A 15,857-nucleotide genomic window follows, 5' to 3' on the forward strand; every position below is an offset into this window, starting at 1 on the left:
ACAGACACAGCAAACCTTCTTGCCACAGCTCGCATTGATGTGCCATCCTGGATGAGCTGCACTACCTGAGCCACTTGTGTGGGTTGTAGACTCCGTCTCATGCTACCACTAGAGTGAAAGCACCGCCAGCATTCAAAAGTGACCAAAACATCAGCCAGGAAGCATAGGAACTGAGAAGTGGTCTGTGGTCACCACCTGCTGAACCACTCCTTTATTGGGGGTGTCTTGCTAATTGCCTATAATTTCCACCTGTTGTCTATTCCATTTGCACAACAGCATGTGAAATTTATTGTCAATCAGTGTTGCTTCCTAAGTGGACAGTTTGATTTCACAGAAGTGTGATTGACTTGGAGTTACATTGTGTTGTTTAAGTGTTCCCTTTATTTTTTTGAGCAGTGTACTTAAGTATATTTAAAACCAAATACTTTTAGACTTATACTCAAGTAGTAATTTACTGGGTGACTTTTACTTGAGTCATTTGCTATTAAGGTATCTTTACTTTTACTCAAGTATGACAATTGGGTACTTTTTCCACCACTGCATTGTTTTGATGTCTTCACTATTATTTTACAATGTAGAAAATAGTAAAAATAAAGAAAAAACCTGGAATGAGTAGGTATGTCCAAACCTTTGACTGGTACTGTATATAAATACGGTGTCTAAAAACCTGTTTTCACTTTGTCGTTATGGGGTATTGTGTGTAGATTGATGAGAATGTTTTTTTTGATCAATTTTAGAGTAAGGCTGTAACGTAACAAAATGTGGACAAAGTCAAGGGGTCTGAATACTGTATATGGCTGAGTGGCACCTCTTCTTCTTAGGTCCTCCCTGGGAGTGCTTGCACTCAGATGCTTGGATGCCAGCCACACAGCGTGATGCCAGTCCAGATCAGTATGCGCGTGAGACACTAGCCGCTCTTCCCTAGCGTGATGGGCATTAGGGTCTGTGGTTCTCTAGATGGCAGATTATATTTTAAATGGGTTCAGTTTTTACATCAACACGCACTTGATCTAGGATTAAAGATGCACTCTCGAACTTTATAATTTCAGCCAGTAGTTTTGAGTGGTGCTCACAATCCAAACGTGGTCTCAGTTTATTTGTTAAGTCCTTTTATTTGATTATTCTTTGCAATTCATATGATATGAAACACATCCAATTCATACTATATGTTACGCATTTGTTGTGCTTAAAATCCTTGAGTGCATCTTTTAAGAGGCATTGATTCAGTGTGCATTAGGCTAGATACTGTATACTACAGTTTGCTGCCCTACGCGCCACCCGGCGGGACGAGGATGAGACGAGATTTATACTACAGTGGACCAGCTCTGCAGCCTGCATGGTGATGGGGGAGGGGCTTTGTGATGGCGTAGTCAGACAACAGCTAAGGGTGGGGTTGCCATGGATATGAGATGAGGCTGTCAGCAGCACCCACCCCCTGTCTGAGGGTGAAGGTCAGGGTGTAATCTTGGTTGCAGGTCAAAGGTGATGACCTTTTATCATGCCTTTCAGTGAGTCTTCTCGAGAGGGTGTGTAGTGGACAGGGTTCGCACAATGTGCTTGAGATGCTTAAAGTGCTTGAAGTTGGCACTCTGCAATTCAAGTACTGGAATACATTGGAAATCAGACATTTTCTCAAATTGGTACTTGAAAGAACAGAAAATAATCAAATATGTTAACATGAAAAATATTGGAAACATTTATTGGTCTTGCAAATTAATTTCCAGGCAGACTACCGAGTTTTATTTCCTGAAGTGTTTTGCGTTCTGGTTGCCAGACGAGCGCGCTCATTCCACCCACACTGCCACTCAGCCAGGCAGGTACAGAACTGAATGATTAGGCGCTGCCAAACGTCACATTGATAGCTAAAATGCCGAGCAAATGTAGATTAATTCATTCCTGCCTGGCAGGATATCAATGTTTATGAATGGGTTTTGCCAGACCCAACCAGGGATGTAGTGTCGGGTAAACGTTTTCATTCAATGCTCTGCTCAACGGGAAACTCCACCCACGACATAGGCCGAGAGGAGAAACAAGCTACCTTAGCCTAGACCTACAGTGTTAAGTAGCAGAGAAATGCCGCTGACAGTGGGAATGTTTTTAACTTCGCTCGACTCCTGGAGTTAACAGACATCCGCTTAACAAAAAAACCTGACTCTCTGAGAATGAGTGTACAACTGGTAAATAGTCGCTGATATTTCAGTCAGATCTCCAGCTAGCTAGGTAGCTCAAGGGCTCTGGCTATTGGCCAGGTAGCTATCTATATCTAGCTAGCTAGAAGGATGAAGTTAGAAGCTAACGTTGAACGGAGCCAAACCTCAGCAGGAGCAGTTGACTGAAATGAAGCTAGCTATAATCAAAAGATTGGCTACTGTAAGTTCTCATAACAAAATCAATTTTCTTTATACAGAGTAGTGAGACAGAGAGTGGTGAGTCAGGCTGCAATGAAGGAGGCAGAGGAGATACACAGAGAGCGGGAGCATTGATGCAAGCAGGGAGAGAGGTTAGTAGTACAGTGGTATTCAAACTTGGGGTCCGGGACCCATGTGGGGTCTCCTAAGATTTAAGTAGAGTTCCCTGAGAGAATATTTAATCTTATCAAACACATGAATAAATACTTGTTTCTCTTCAAATGGGTATAGAATACAATATTTAGAGTCAATTATAAGGGCCTTTTACAGTGTCAGAATTCACTTACATGTCATGTGTTGGGACAGCCTGTGGTACCTAAAATGTTGTGAAATATAAAGAGAATTTAGAGTTGTAAAGAAAAAGCCATATCTCAGATTGGCCAATAAAAATAAAATATTAAGATGGGCAAAAGAACAGACACTGGACAGAGGAACTCTGCCTAGAAGGCCAGCATCCCGGAGTCACCTCTTCACTTGTGACGTTGAGACTGGTGTTTTGCGGGTACTATTTAATGAAGCTGCCAGTTGAGGACTTGTGAGGGTTTCTGTTTCTCAAACTAGACACTCTAATGTACTTGTCCTCTTGCTCAGTTGTGCACCGGGGCCTCCCACTCGTCTTTCTATTCTGGTTAGAGCCAGTTTGCGCTGTTCTGTGAAAGGAGTGGTACACAGCTTTGTACGAGATCTTCAGTTTCTTGGCAATTTCTCGCATGGAATAGCCTTCATTTCTCAGAACAAGAATACACTGATGAGTTTCAGAAAAAATATATTTGTTTCTGGCCATTTTGAGCCTGCAATTGAACCCTCAAATGCTGACGCTCCAGATACTCAACTAGCCTAAAGAAGGCCAGTTTTATTGCTTCTTTAATCAACACAACCATTTTCAGCTGTGCTAACATAATTGCAAAAGGGTTTTCTAATGATCAATTAGCCTTTTAAAGTGATAAACTTGGATTAGCTAACACAACGTGCCATTGGAACACAGGAGTGATGGTTGCTGATAATGGGCCTCTGTATGCCTAAGTAGATATTCCATAAAAAAATCTGCCGTTTCCAGCTACAATATTAATTTACAACATTAACAATGTCTACACTGGATTTCTGATCAATTAGATGTTATTTTAATGGACATTTTTTTAAATTTTCTTTCAAAAACAAGGACATTTCTAAGTGACCCCAAACTTTTGAATGGTAGTGTATATATAAATATAGTATATAATAATATATAGTATCATAATATTCCATAGCAATTTATAATAACTTTTAAAATGAATGATACACTATGGTTTGCTAGATGAGAAAGAGTGAGGAGGGCTGAGGGCTGACAGTGTGAGAGAGAGAGTTGGAGTACGAAAATGAAAATCAAAGGGGAATGAAATGAAAGAAAAGAAATGAGAAATTTGAAACCCTATCCAACCCCTCCACTCCTCCCTCTTTCACACTCTCTCTTCTCCTTCTCTTATACTCTTTATCTCTCTGCCAAGCAGGAAGTCACATTGAATAATTCATCCAGAGAAAATGAAAACTTCATGGCTATTAAATTACAGAGCAGAAGTGGCTGCACTAACCTTGTTTTCCCCAGATGAGAATATATGGGAATATAGAGGTTTTGCAGGGTTGAAATGCTTTACTACGCTGGCTGACTGTGTTTTACCAGAGGGAGGCCATCTTGGAAAAGGAACCTCATTTTCTGACTGTAGAGTAGTAGCTGTAAGGGAATAGCCCTTCGGGGTTATGATTCCTGCTCTCCACCTCGACACGTGTCCCTTATTCTCTGTCCCTATTCTAGCTTGTCTTTTATGTTGTTTTTATACCTTGAGGTATCTACCTGACAAAAGGAGTTATGCAATCTGATGATAATGTGTCTGGATCTAATGGCTTTGTACATTTTTTAAAAATATTTTGCGATTAAGTCTTATCCAACTTCTAAACCTTATGTGAGGGATTTCACAGAAACGACCTCACCTAGGATTTAATTCCACACACACCAGCAGCACATGAATGTGTTCGCTCATTAAGGCTCTAGAGCTGAGTCAGTCACTATCATCAAGTTTCCGGCAAGACAACATCAGGACTGATAAGCAAGCTTCGCTACACCTCCTTTATCTTGTCCAGCGTGTGTGTGTGTGTGTGTGTGTGTGTGTGTGTGTGTGTGTGTGTGTGTGTGTGTGAGAAAGTGTTTTCCTGTAACTCCATCCCTGGTGTTGTGAGCTGACATCTCCCCAAACAGCTTTCTGCCTTCAGCTGGAACAGAGCCCAGCTGTGTGTGTGTGTCTGTGTGCGCAGGCCTGTGCGTGTACTTGCATGCGTGTGTGTGCATGACTTATCACTTACTGTATGTGTGTTTTTGTGCGTTTCACTGTAGACAGTGTTTAGGAGGAGGGTATAGGGGAGCTTTTCTCTCTCTCTCCTCGCTCTTTCTCTCTCCCTCTCTCTATCATTGTGTTACCAGGCCAGATGGCTCATGTCACACAGAGAGGAAAGAGATGGAGAGAGCAGAATGAGAAAAGAGGAGCCCCAGAGCTGAGACACCCTCCCCCAAGATACATCTGGAGTCCACCTGCTGCTGTGCCATCCTCCTCTCTCTCTCATATTCATATATATATATCCCTCACAAAGCCGGCGAGTTAACATCAATTAGCGACAATATGCAGAACGTGTCTTCTATTAGGCTGACACGTTGGTGGATGTACATTGAGCATACCAAACATTAGGGACACCTTTCTAATATTGAGTTGCACCCCCTTTTGCCCTTAGAACAGCCTCTACAAAGTGTTGACAGTGTTCTACAGCGATGCTGGCCCATGTTGACTAATGCTTCCCACAATTGTGTCAAGTTGGCTGGATGACCTTTGGGTGGTGGACCATTCTTGATACACGCAGGAAACTGTTGAGCTTGAAAAACCCAGCAGCATTGCAGTTCTTGACACAATCCGGTGCGCCTGGCACCTAGTACCATACCCTGTTCAAAGGCACTTACATTTTGTGTCTTGCCCATTCACCCTCTGAATGGCACACATGCACCATCCATGTCTCAATTGTTTCAAGGCGTAAAAAGCCTTCTTTAACCTGTCTCCTCCCCTTCATCTACACTGATTGAAGTGGATTTAACAGGTGACATCAATAAAGGATCACAGTTTTCACCTGGATTTACCTCGTCAGTCTAAGTTATGGAAAGAGCAGGTGTTCTTAATATTTTGTATACTCTAGTTTGGGTTTGGTTAATGAAGTCATTGAAAACACGCTTTGTCATTGATATGTTAGTCATAGATGCCATGTCTAACATGTGTCAATTAATAGTGTTCCATTCTTGCACACTGATGAGGTGTTTGTTTGTTCCTAGACAGTTGGGGTGTGGTTGTAGAATAACCTCTAATTGAAGGCGGACTTCTTAACCTGTTTTTCTAAATCCTTTTAAGTCCTGTTGTAGGGCGGTGAGCTCCAGCCGCGGCTTACATTTACTCCTTCAGACTACTAGCCCTAGAAGTAAACAATCTGTTTGTCCTGAGTTGGGTTTTAGAACACCACTGAGCCGAACTAGACTGTTACAGAGTGCAAGTGTGTAATACCTTGATTACATTGTGCCTCAATTTAATGGTAAGAATTTAATGGTAAGAAATGATTGTATTTGAAAATAATTTCTTACCTTGATAACTTTGAGAAACGATCACATCTATTTTTTTTTATTCGTGGGAATACTTGGGACAGATTTCCTACATTAAACACATTTTTAGCTTAATTCCTGGTGACGTTGTTGTTGACCAAAACTAAAATCCCCCTCGCCCGGTTTTGGCCCGCGGGCCTCCTGTTGCTGACCCCTGCTCTACAGTTTGTGTATTCTGGCAGCAGAAGCTCAGCTCTATACTCTCCCTCTGTGTCTCTGACCTGGTTTTGTCTGACTGAGTTTGGCTGAGAATGAATTAACCCTTCACTGCTGTCACTGCCACCAAGCCCACTGGAGGAGTGGGTTCAGAAAAGGGTTAACAGTGTGTGTGTGTGAGCACATGTTTCTATGTAGGTTTGCATGTCCTATGGTTGTCTACGTTAATGTATTGTCATTATAAATTGGTGACACAAGCCACCAAACCATGTGAGGTTGTGAACATTAAGGGACAACATGCAGGTGATTGTAGGAGAGGTTACTTTCCTGGGAACGTGCCAGTGATTTTTCCAGATTTCCAGTTCTTTGTCGACGTAATTGTTTAGGAATCCTTAACTGTAGTCTCATTCTTCTGTGTTTTTTTGTGTATGCGTGCGCATACATTAGCATATTTTTGTTTATTTGTCGTGTGTCTGTTTTACTTAATGTTGGCAGGTGATGATGTTGATATTTTACTGCAATCTTTTGTTGATCCATTAGACATTAGATGGACAATGCAGGTTTCAGAGGAAAATACACCATATGTGTACTTCAGTGATTGGGTTTGAACAGGGTTGGGGAGTAACTGATTACATGTATTCCGTTACATGTAAGGTATTATACAAAAAAAAAAGGTAACTGTAATCTGTTACCAGCAAAAATATTGTAATCAGATTACAGATACTTTTGTGAAACTGATTACTTCAAGGATGACTTTTAAATTCAGGAAGGATGTTTGCGGAAAAAAATCTTTGACACTTCTGTTATCTCAATGACGTTCAAATCAGCATTGAAAAAAGGCACAAATGTAAGTTTGTTCCACCTGAGAGAGTCTGACCATAAGTCAGAGACCACTATGATGACACCAAATGTGTTTGATGGATCGTGGGAAAAGAGCAGGAATAGGCTTTTGTAGGCTACAGTCCAAGCTATGTCTTCCAATGGTGTGACTGCTGTCAGCATCAAAAGATTATCCAACTTGAATAAACGCTTGGAGGTAAGGATGACAGCAGTGTTGTGGACTACGGCGATACGGATATAACTTATTATTGATATCTACATAGCGCATTGATGTCAATCACACTGCTGCTCTCACATTTAGCTATTTGCACCTTATGGATTGTGGTTGTTGTGGATGGCTGTTCACACATCTAAATGTGTATTTGAAGCCAATAATGGTTGAATTCAAGAAGTTTAAGCTGCCTATCAATCATTGTTTTTGAAACCAGTGGACAGCCAGTGAAAAATGTGCTCTTGCAACAGCTGCATAGTGCGGATCCCAGCCTATGGAATAAAAGTGGGGCTTTTATTGCTCAATCTAATTCATGCTGATAAAAAAATTAAGCCATAGGCCTAATGGACACATGCTCAAACTCGCCCACTTTTGATAGACTTAGAGGCAATCTGTAGTTGCTATATTTACATTTTAGTCATTTAGCAGACGCTCTTATCCAGAGCGACTTACAGTAGTGAATGCATACATTTTTTTTTTTCTTTTTACTGGCCCCCGGTGGGAATCGAACCCACAACCCTGGCGTTGCAAACAGTCATGCTCTACCAACTGAGCCACAGGGAAGGACTTATACATTTTATATATATATTGTATATATTCATTCTTGAAGAATATAACTTAAGTGCCTCATGAGTTCAACTGTCACACTACATGAAAACCCAAAATATAAGCTTGTTTTCCTCCAATGTTAGTAAACATTGTAAATGTAAACAAACACTGTATAGCCTCATAACATAGATAAACCAATAATTTTGATTCCATGATTGGTCAGTCATTGCTTTCATAGCTCTGTCTATTAATCTGAGAGTGGTTACATTTCTCCAGGCCCATCCCTCAGCTGTTTACCAAAACAGAGGCGGGGTGAGGGTTTTGTTATTGTTTCATCGTGTAGGTTTGCCCTTTAAACAGCTGCATATTATCAAGATAAAGTGTCACCAACCAAAAGGTAAACAATAGGCCTATTGCAAATGCAGCATATGGCATTCATATTTCACATGTAAATAGTACTTTTCAGTAGTGCTCAAAGCATGCCTTTCCATGAGCGCAGCATTTATTTTTCAACTCAAATCAATGAGCCCAATCAGTCCTCCATGACAACAAAATCATAAACAGAGTAGGGCTGGCTAATAAGTCCTTAGTTTTGGGGTCATGCTCAGGTAAAACAATTTGGCTAATCTATACTTCCATATTTCCAAGTCCTATTCTTGAAAATCAAGTTGAATAACATTTATTGGAATGACTGGAATTCTGATAGACTTTGGTTTTTAATGTAAAGATATAATTTAATCGTGTTATTATATGTAGTGCAAAGCGATGGGTTAGAAGGAGCCTACATAACCAACCCATAAAGTAAAATTGAACATCCATATACGGCCAGCTATGTAAACTTTAACATTGATTTGTCCTGCAATAGATGTCGTTCAATGGGTAACATATATGTTTTTGTCTTCTAATGCCTGCCGTCCCCTTTATTTAACTAGGCAAGCCAGTTAAGAACAAATTCTTATTTTACAATGACGGCCTACCCTGGCCAAACCCGGACGACGCTGGGCCCATTGTGCGCCGCCCTTTGGGACTCCCGATCACGGCCGGTTGTGATACAGCCCCGGATCGAACCAGGGTCTGTAGTGATGCCTCTAGCACTGAGATGCAGTGCTTTAGACTGCTGCCTGACTCGGGAGGATTACAACTGCAACAGATTACATTTAGAAAGTAACCGACCCAACTCTGGTTTTGAAAATAAATGGGATGTTTTTGTGAAGAAAGGAGGAAGGGGGAAGCAGGAGGGAAATAACAGAGTGTGAAAAGGAGGGAGAGGGAAAGTGGAAAAAAGGGGCTGGCATTCTTAAAATGCTGTGAAGGCCAGATCACAAATAATAAAACCGAGAGTGAGGGAAAGGGGGAAGGGTAAAAAATAAGGGAAGGAAAATGTGTTGAGTGCGAGTAGAGCGAACGGAAGAGTGAGTTGTCCACGCCAGGAACGCCGCACCACTCGTTTTGACTGGAACTCCTTTATGGATTTTTTTATTTTATTTTCATTTTTGTCTTTTTTTCCTACGTAGCTGGGGCTCTCTGGTTTGCTCACTTGTTTTCCCTGTCTTTTCTTTCTTTCTTCCTTTCCTTCTCGCTCTCGGCCTCACACAAAGGCTGGTGGAGAAAGCCTGCGATCTAAATAGCCAGAACGGAGTGTGCAGTAGGGAGGGAGGGATAGAGAGGAAGACAAAGACGGAGAGAGAAGATATTTGCGATCGACGAGAGGAGGTTTGCTGGCTGATGCTGACTGGAAAAGAGATGTTTATGCCTCGGAGGTAAAAGAAGTGTTCTTCTCAGTCCGAGACTATTCATAATCCAACCAACCTAACCCACCCTGCCCTGTCCCCCCACCCCACCGCCCCTGTTACCCCCCACACGGCTCTCAAGTATGGAACAGCTGAGGGTAAGGTGAAGGGTGCTTTTGGACAACGAGTGGCGGATAGACTGAGCAAGAAGAAAGGAGAGAGGGAAGAGGAGGGAGGGGGAGAAAGAGAGGAGGAGGCGGAGGGGATACCCTCAGGACACACTCGGAGAATCCCCCCTGCCCACTTTTCTTTTTTTTCTTTCGTTCTGCCATTGTCATGTGCCTCCCTTTAATCTGAAGAATGTGGAGACCGCATTTCCCAGGCAAGGAGCATGTTTCCTGTTGGTCGTTCTGTGTGTGTGTGTGTGCGCGTGGACGTGCGCGTGCGTATGTGTAAGTGTACCTGTGTGGGGTGTCATGTATGGAAGCATGTCTGTAAGGCTTGAGGCAATTGAACCTCAGCCTGTCTGCAATGACGTGTGTCATGAAAGAATGTGTGTGTGTGCATCTGTCTCTCCACTTGGATTGAAACCAGTGAACTCTGTAAATCAAAAGGGAAGGAAAGCGAGTGAGTGAGCAGAGAAGAACGAGGGGGGGTTTTAATTGAGTGTTGGGAGTGTTGGGGGGTGGTCATTGAAGAATGGTCATGCGTGTTACCAGGAGTATGAGTGAGTGATGTCTGCGTTTGTCTGTGTGTGTGGTGTGCATATGCATGTTCTTATACAGTGTTTAGCTCATTTGTAAACAGTATGTAGTTATTACCACATTAAATCCCAGAGAGTCTGTTTTTTTCCTCCCTGTGGTGTATGTACGGTCCATGTGTGGTAGTTTCCTGTGTAAAGAATGCCAGTGTGGTTGAATGGGAGCTGAAGTGTGCTGTCCACTAGTCGCCGGCTTTTGTCTCTGGCCCCCCAACTGTGCTCTAGAGAGCGAGCCTCTCTGGGGAAGCACAAAGGCTGCCATTTAGGAAGACGGACGTTCTTTCTCGTCTTCCTCCCTCTCTCTATCATGGATCTCATTATCTCTCATTTGCTCTCCCCCTCTCCAGCTCCTCCACTCTCTCTTATTTCCCTGTATCTCTTCTCCCTTTCTTTCTCTGTCCCTCTTTCTGCCCTTTCTTTTGGCAGGGGAGGGGTTGGTTGGTGGGGCTGGTGACAGGGCAGGGGCAGCAGGGTGGTGATGAGAGTGGGGAAGGATGGCAGGCAGAGGGAGGACAAGCAGGGGCTTTGTGTGTCTACAGGGGGGATAGGGTGTGAGGGGGTCAGAACTCCGATATGGTCCAGATGGGGTCTGGAAGGGAAAAACCTGCCAACAAAAGAAGATGATATGCTCTTTACTCTCTCTCTCTCTCTCTCTCTCGCTCACACACACGCATATACACACACAGTATGTCCCTTAACTCAAGTTATGACCCTGTGCTCATTCATCCTGTACAATAGTGAATCCTGACATTTTCCTCATTCATTCTATATAGGGGGTTAGAGGAGGGGTACCGGGAAACTGTGTTTTGTGTGTGCATACGCATGTGCCTCTTTGTGTGTCCATGTGTATTGTGCGTGTGTTTTTTTTTATTTTATGCATGTGGATTGAGAGCTGGCCCTCTAAGGCAGTGCAATGTTCCAGTGCTCTGGCAGAGCTCCAGTAGAAATGAGAGAGAACTCCAGAGAGAGAAACGCTGCCGTCTCACTACCCATCCATGTACTGTCTCTGCACCAGGACTTAAACCATGCTGCTTTTGGCTACTGACCAGCCATAGAGACACGTTACACTTATTCATGCTCCTGGCATATATTGATACACAAAGACATAACACATTCACATACCTCTCTTTGTTATTTTCTTAGTTGGAGTCAAAACCTCTTTCTCTCGGTGTACCAGCTTTGGAGGCCTGTTAGTTTGAGTGAAGATGTCTGTCTCACCACTGGTTGCCATATTGAGTCAGGAGAGTGAGACCCCCACTCTGAGCCAACCTGTAACCATGGTCTCAGCTAGGGAGTTGCTAGGTAACAAGAACCAGCTGTTGGTCCTAAGCCATTGAGCTGTCTTGGCTCTTCATCTACAGTAGGAAAGAGAGCAGTTTCTATAAAACCCCATTCTGAGCTCGGCGACCGCAAAGCGGCAGAGCCCTGACATCACCATGCCATGGAAAATCCTCCTCACTTCCTTTTGTTTTCTCAGTTTTTTATTGTTCAACGGGCTGATGACTAGAGGCCAGGGTAGAAATATTGACTGTATCACACACATATTTGAGTCATTGGGGCTGTGTTTGTTAATCTTTCACACATTTATCTAAGAAAGAGAAGGAGAGAAGGGCAGAATGAGTGGACGGATGATGAAAGCCAGGGGGTTTTAGATTGAAAGAGAGAGCTATTCCCGTAATTAGGGATGGGGGTTTGAATAAAAAAATGTACTATTCGAATAGAATCATACATTGTTGGCGGATATCAGGGTATTCGAAATACATGTATTTTATGTATATGTTTATACTTACGTATTTATCCTGAGCACTGCTGTTGAAGGGAGAGAGGCTGGCGCTCTATTGATGCAGCTGCAGAGGTGCCGGTGTGTGTGGTCAGATCGGAGCGAGCAGACGGAAGGAGAGAGAGGCAACTCAGCTACAGACAAGACTAGCTAACTTGTAGGACCCACAATGTTATTTATCATCTCATATAACAGTGCCTGTCTTGACTAGAGTAGCCAGTTAGCTAGCTAGGCTAATTGAGGCCAATTATTCAGATAAAATAACAACCTACCTGTTGGTTGCTCATTGTAGCCTACTCCTTCTCATTTTGCTAACTTTAATTCCATAATTTAATTCCCATCTTGCATGGCATTAGTAAACTAACTCTCCACTAGCTAGACATTGAGCCTCTTTGCCGATTTGACTGGCCAACATGAACAACAAGCTACACAGGTGAAGGCTACCGGTCGGCTACCAGTCTTTTTATGGGGACACGTCATAAAAACTAAATTGAAAAGTTAGTTGTTTTATAAAATAATTTATAAAATATATATAATTTGGGGCCTCTCGAGTGGCGCGGTGGTCTAAGGGAGTTGCTGGGCACAGTGCACGCTGAAACGGTCGCAAGGTGTACGGTGTTTCCTCCGACACATTGGTGCGACACATTGGTGCGGCTGGCTTCCGGGTTAGTGGGCATTGTGTCAAGAGGCAGTGCGGCTTGGTTGGGTTGTGTTTCGGAAGACGCATGGCTCTCGACCTTCGCCTCTCCCGAGTCCGTACGGGAGTTGCAGGGATGAGACAAGATTGTAACTACCAATTGGATATCGTGAAATTGGGTAAAAAATAAATAAAAAATATATGTGTAATTTGAAATGTCATGGTATATTCATGTATGCAACAATGTCACATGGATATTTTAATTAAATTTAGAAAAAGCCTTTTCAGTGTTATCATTTTTTTTCTTGCGAAAAGGAATACTCACACAAGTATTCGAATACTAAAGTCCGTTCGGTTATTTGAATAACCGTGCACATTTCTCCCCATAATCTTTTGCAGAAAACCTGATCAGAGGACAGGGGGAATGCAACACTCCCTTATTTAGTCAAACTATCTCACTGTTTTATTAGCAAGTATGCTAAACTGTTTGTTTCCAGATAGGACATTGTTACTGGAGCTATGCAGCATGTAAACAACAATGTATGGGTATGTGAGACAGTCTTTGGTGTCTCAAGGTGGTTCATTTCTACCTCAAAACTGGGTCTTCTGTCAGGAAACTCGTACAAACAGCTGACAGCTAGAGTCTTTTAAAGTAAAAGGGAAATGAGGCACACAGATATCACATCATATCACTAATTCTGTTATTTGAAGGGTGCTTTGAGAAAGGGTACAAAGTGAGTTAGCTTACAAATGACTGCATACAATAGGATGGCAGCAACTAATGAAACACAACTCAAGTTCCAAGAGAAACTGATGAGAAAATTAAAATGAGGGATTGTTTCTCAATTGTTCTGCTCTCTTTTGGATATGAATCTCCTCTAAATCTGTGACTCTCACCCTCTGGCAGCGGAGAATGAGTTGTCTGACCAGGCATCCAAATGGGAACTAGACACCCCATCGTATTCTCTGAGGGAAAAGCACATTTCTATTAAGGTTTTTTTCTATTTCTGTTGTCAGAATCCAGAAAGGTTTTTAGTGGCAGAAAATCTGGGCTTTATCTGTGGTTGGATGCTCATGTCTCTCTGCTCTCTGACAGCTTCGTTCATACTGGCCTGGTGTCAATCTCAAGGTCATCCCGGGAGCAGTAGCACAGCAACACTGCATGGTGGTGACACACTCCCTTGTGAGTCTCAGAGCAACGTCATCTATTGGTTGTGTTAGTGTTCTGTGATAGTAATGCAGAGGAAATCAGAGTAAAATTCTCTACATTTGTTTCCACTTAAGCAAATAGACCATTACGTAGCTCAGGGTGTAGTAATTCATTATCTATTAACTATGAAGTGTATCATTGTATCAAATTGGTGGCTTCAAAAGTTACAGTGGCATCTTTATTCACTAAAACAAAGGGCTCATTTTTTTCTTTTTTTCTTCAAAATGAGCCTAATATTTTGTCTAGTGTGGAGTCTCTCCACCCTGTTTTGACTAGTGTTTACCCCCGCAGTGGTTTCTTATGACACAGGTGTTGGGTGGGGCTCAGGCTAGCCTGCCAAACTCCCATGGTGCTAAACAGACCAGTGCCTTTAGTACAGAGGAGGGTGAGACACATTGCCAAGTTGGATTAGAAGCCTGTAAGTGCTGATCTAGGACCAGCTGTGGTGGTGGGTTTGATTGGACACACAACTGTAACTTCGTGTCTGGTTCCCGGAACGCACAAGTTCCTGGTGGAGGAAAAATATCAGGACCTACAACTAGGAACTTCATAGTTTTCCCTGGGTTTTCATTTCAGTGATCCTCAAGGGAGAGAGTCCGACCCTATTAGCTCTGTTCCGGGTAGAAAATTGGTTGAGAATCACTGCTTGGGTAGATAAGTCTTGGTGTCTCTGGCAATGTTACTTATCACATGAGTGTGGTTCACAGAACCACGTGGGTTGCATAAGCACTGGTCCTGGACCAGCTGTGATGATGAGATCCCAGAGGACACATCAGTTCTGTAATGATGTGGGATCCCATGGGGAATAGAGTTAGTCAACAAGAGCAGCTGGACTGGATGAATCCACTCCAACTGTGTGTGTGTGCCTATGAGCAGTGTGCACATACAGTGCCTAAAGAAAGTATTCAGACCCCTGGACTTTTTCCACATTTTTCTAGGTTGCAGCCTTATTGTATAATTGATACAATAGTTTTTTCCCCCTCATCAATCTACACACAATACCCCATAATGACAGGGCAAAAACTGGATTTTAGGAACTTTTGCTAATTTATATATTTTTTTAAATAACTTAAATATTACATTTACATAAGTATTCAGACCCTTTATTCAGTACTTTGTTGAAGCACCTTTGGCAGCGACTACAGCCTTGAGTCTTCTTGGGTATGACGCTACAAGCTTGGCACACCTGTATTTGGGGAGTTTATGTTGTTCTTCTCTGGAGATCCTCTCAAACTCTGTGAGGTTGGATGGGGAGCATTGCTGCACAGCTATTTTCAGGTCCTTCCAGAGATGTTCGATTGTGTTGAAGTCCAGGCTCTGGCTGGGCCACTCAAGGACATTCAGAGAGTTGTCCCGAAGCCACTCCTGCGTTGTCTAGGCTGTGTGCTTAGGGTTGTTGTCCTGTTGGAAGGTGAACCTTCGCCTCAGTCTGAGGTCCTGAGTGTTCTGGAGCAGGTTTCATTAAGGATCTCGCTGTACTTTGCGCCGTTCATCTTTGCCCTGATCCTGACTAGTCTCCCAGTCCCTGCTGCTGAAAAACATCCCCACAGCATGATGCTGTAACCACCATGCTTCACTGTAAGGATGGTGCCAGGTTTCCTCCAAACTTGACGCTTGGCATACAGGCCAAAGAGTTCAAATCTTGTTTCTCATGGTCTGAGAGTCTCCAAGTGGGCTGTCATGTGCCTTTTACTGAGGAGTGGCTTCCGTCTGGCCACTCTCTACCAGAAAGGCCTGATTGGTGGAGTGCTGCAGAGATGGTTGTCCTTCTGCAAGTTTCTCCTAACTCCACAGAAAAACTCTAGAGCTCTGTCAGTGACCATCAGGTTGTTGGTTACCTCCCTGACCAAAGCCCTTCTCCCCCGATTGCTCAGTTTGGCCAGGTAGCCAGCTCTATGAAGAGTCTTGCTTG

The 15,857-nt window shown here is 43.0% G+C and overlaps 1 protein-coding gene across 7 annotated transcripts in view; it reads left to right on the forward strand.

Annotated features, from left to right (window-relative positions):
* ctbp2a (C-terminal binding protein 2a) overlaps positions 1-15,857 on the forward strand; it is a 139,532-nt gene that overhangs the window by 108,057 nt on the left and 15,618 nt on the right. The window contains exon 1 of one of the 7 annotated variants that reach the window (XM_014204402.3): positions 9,085-9,940. The exons of the other annotated variants lie outside the window; for them this stretch is intronic. Coding sequence (XP_014059877.1) covers positions 9,919-9,940 — 22 coding nt within the window. The 5' untranslated portion in view covers positions 9,085-9,918. Of the gene's footprint in view, positions 1-9,084; positions 9,941-15,857 lie in introns of those variants that run through there. 7 annotated transcript variants of the gene reach the window in all.

The sequence above is a fragment of the Salmo salar genome, chromosome 01, assembly GCF_965601325.2.
Source record: "Salmo salar chromosome 01, fSalSal1, whole genome shotgun sequence".
In the NCBI taxonomy this organism is placed as follows: Eukaryota; Metazoa; Chordata; class Actinopteri; order Salmoniformes; family Salmonidae; genus Salmo; species Salmo salar.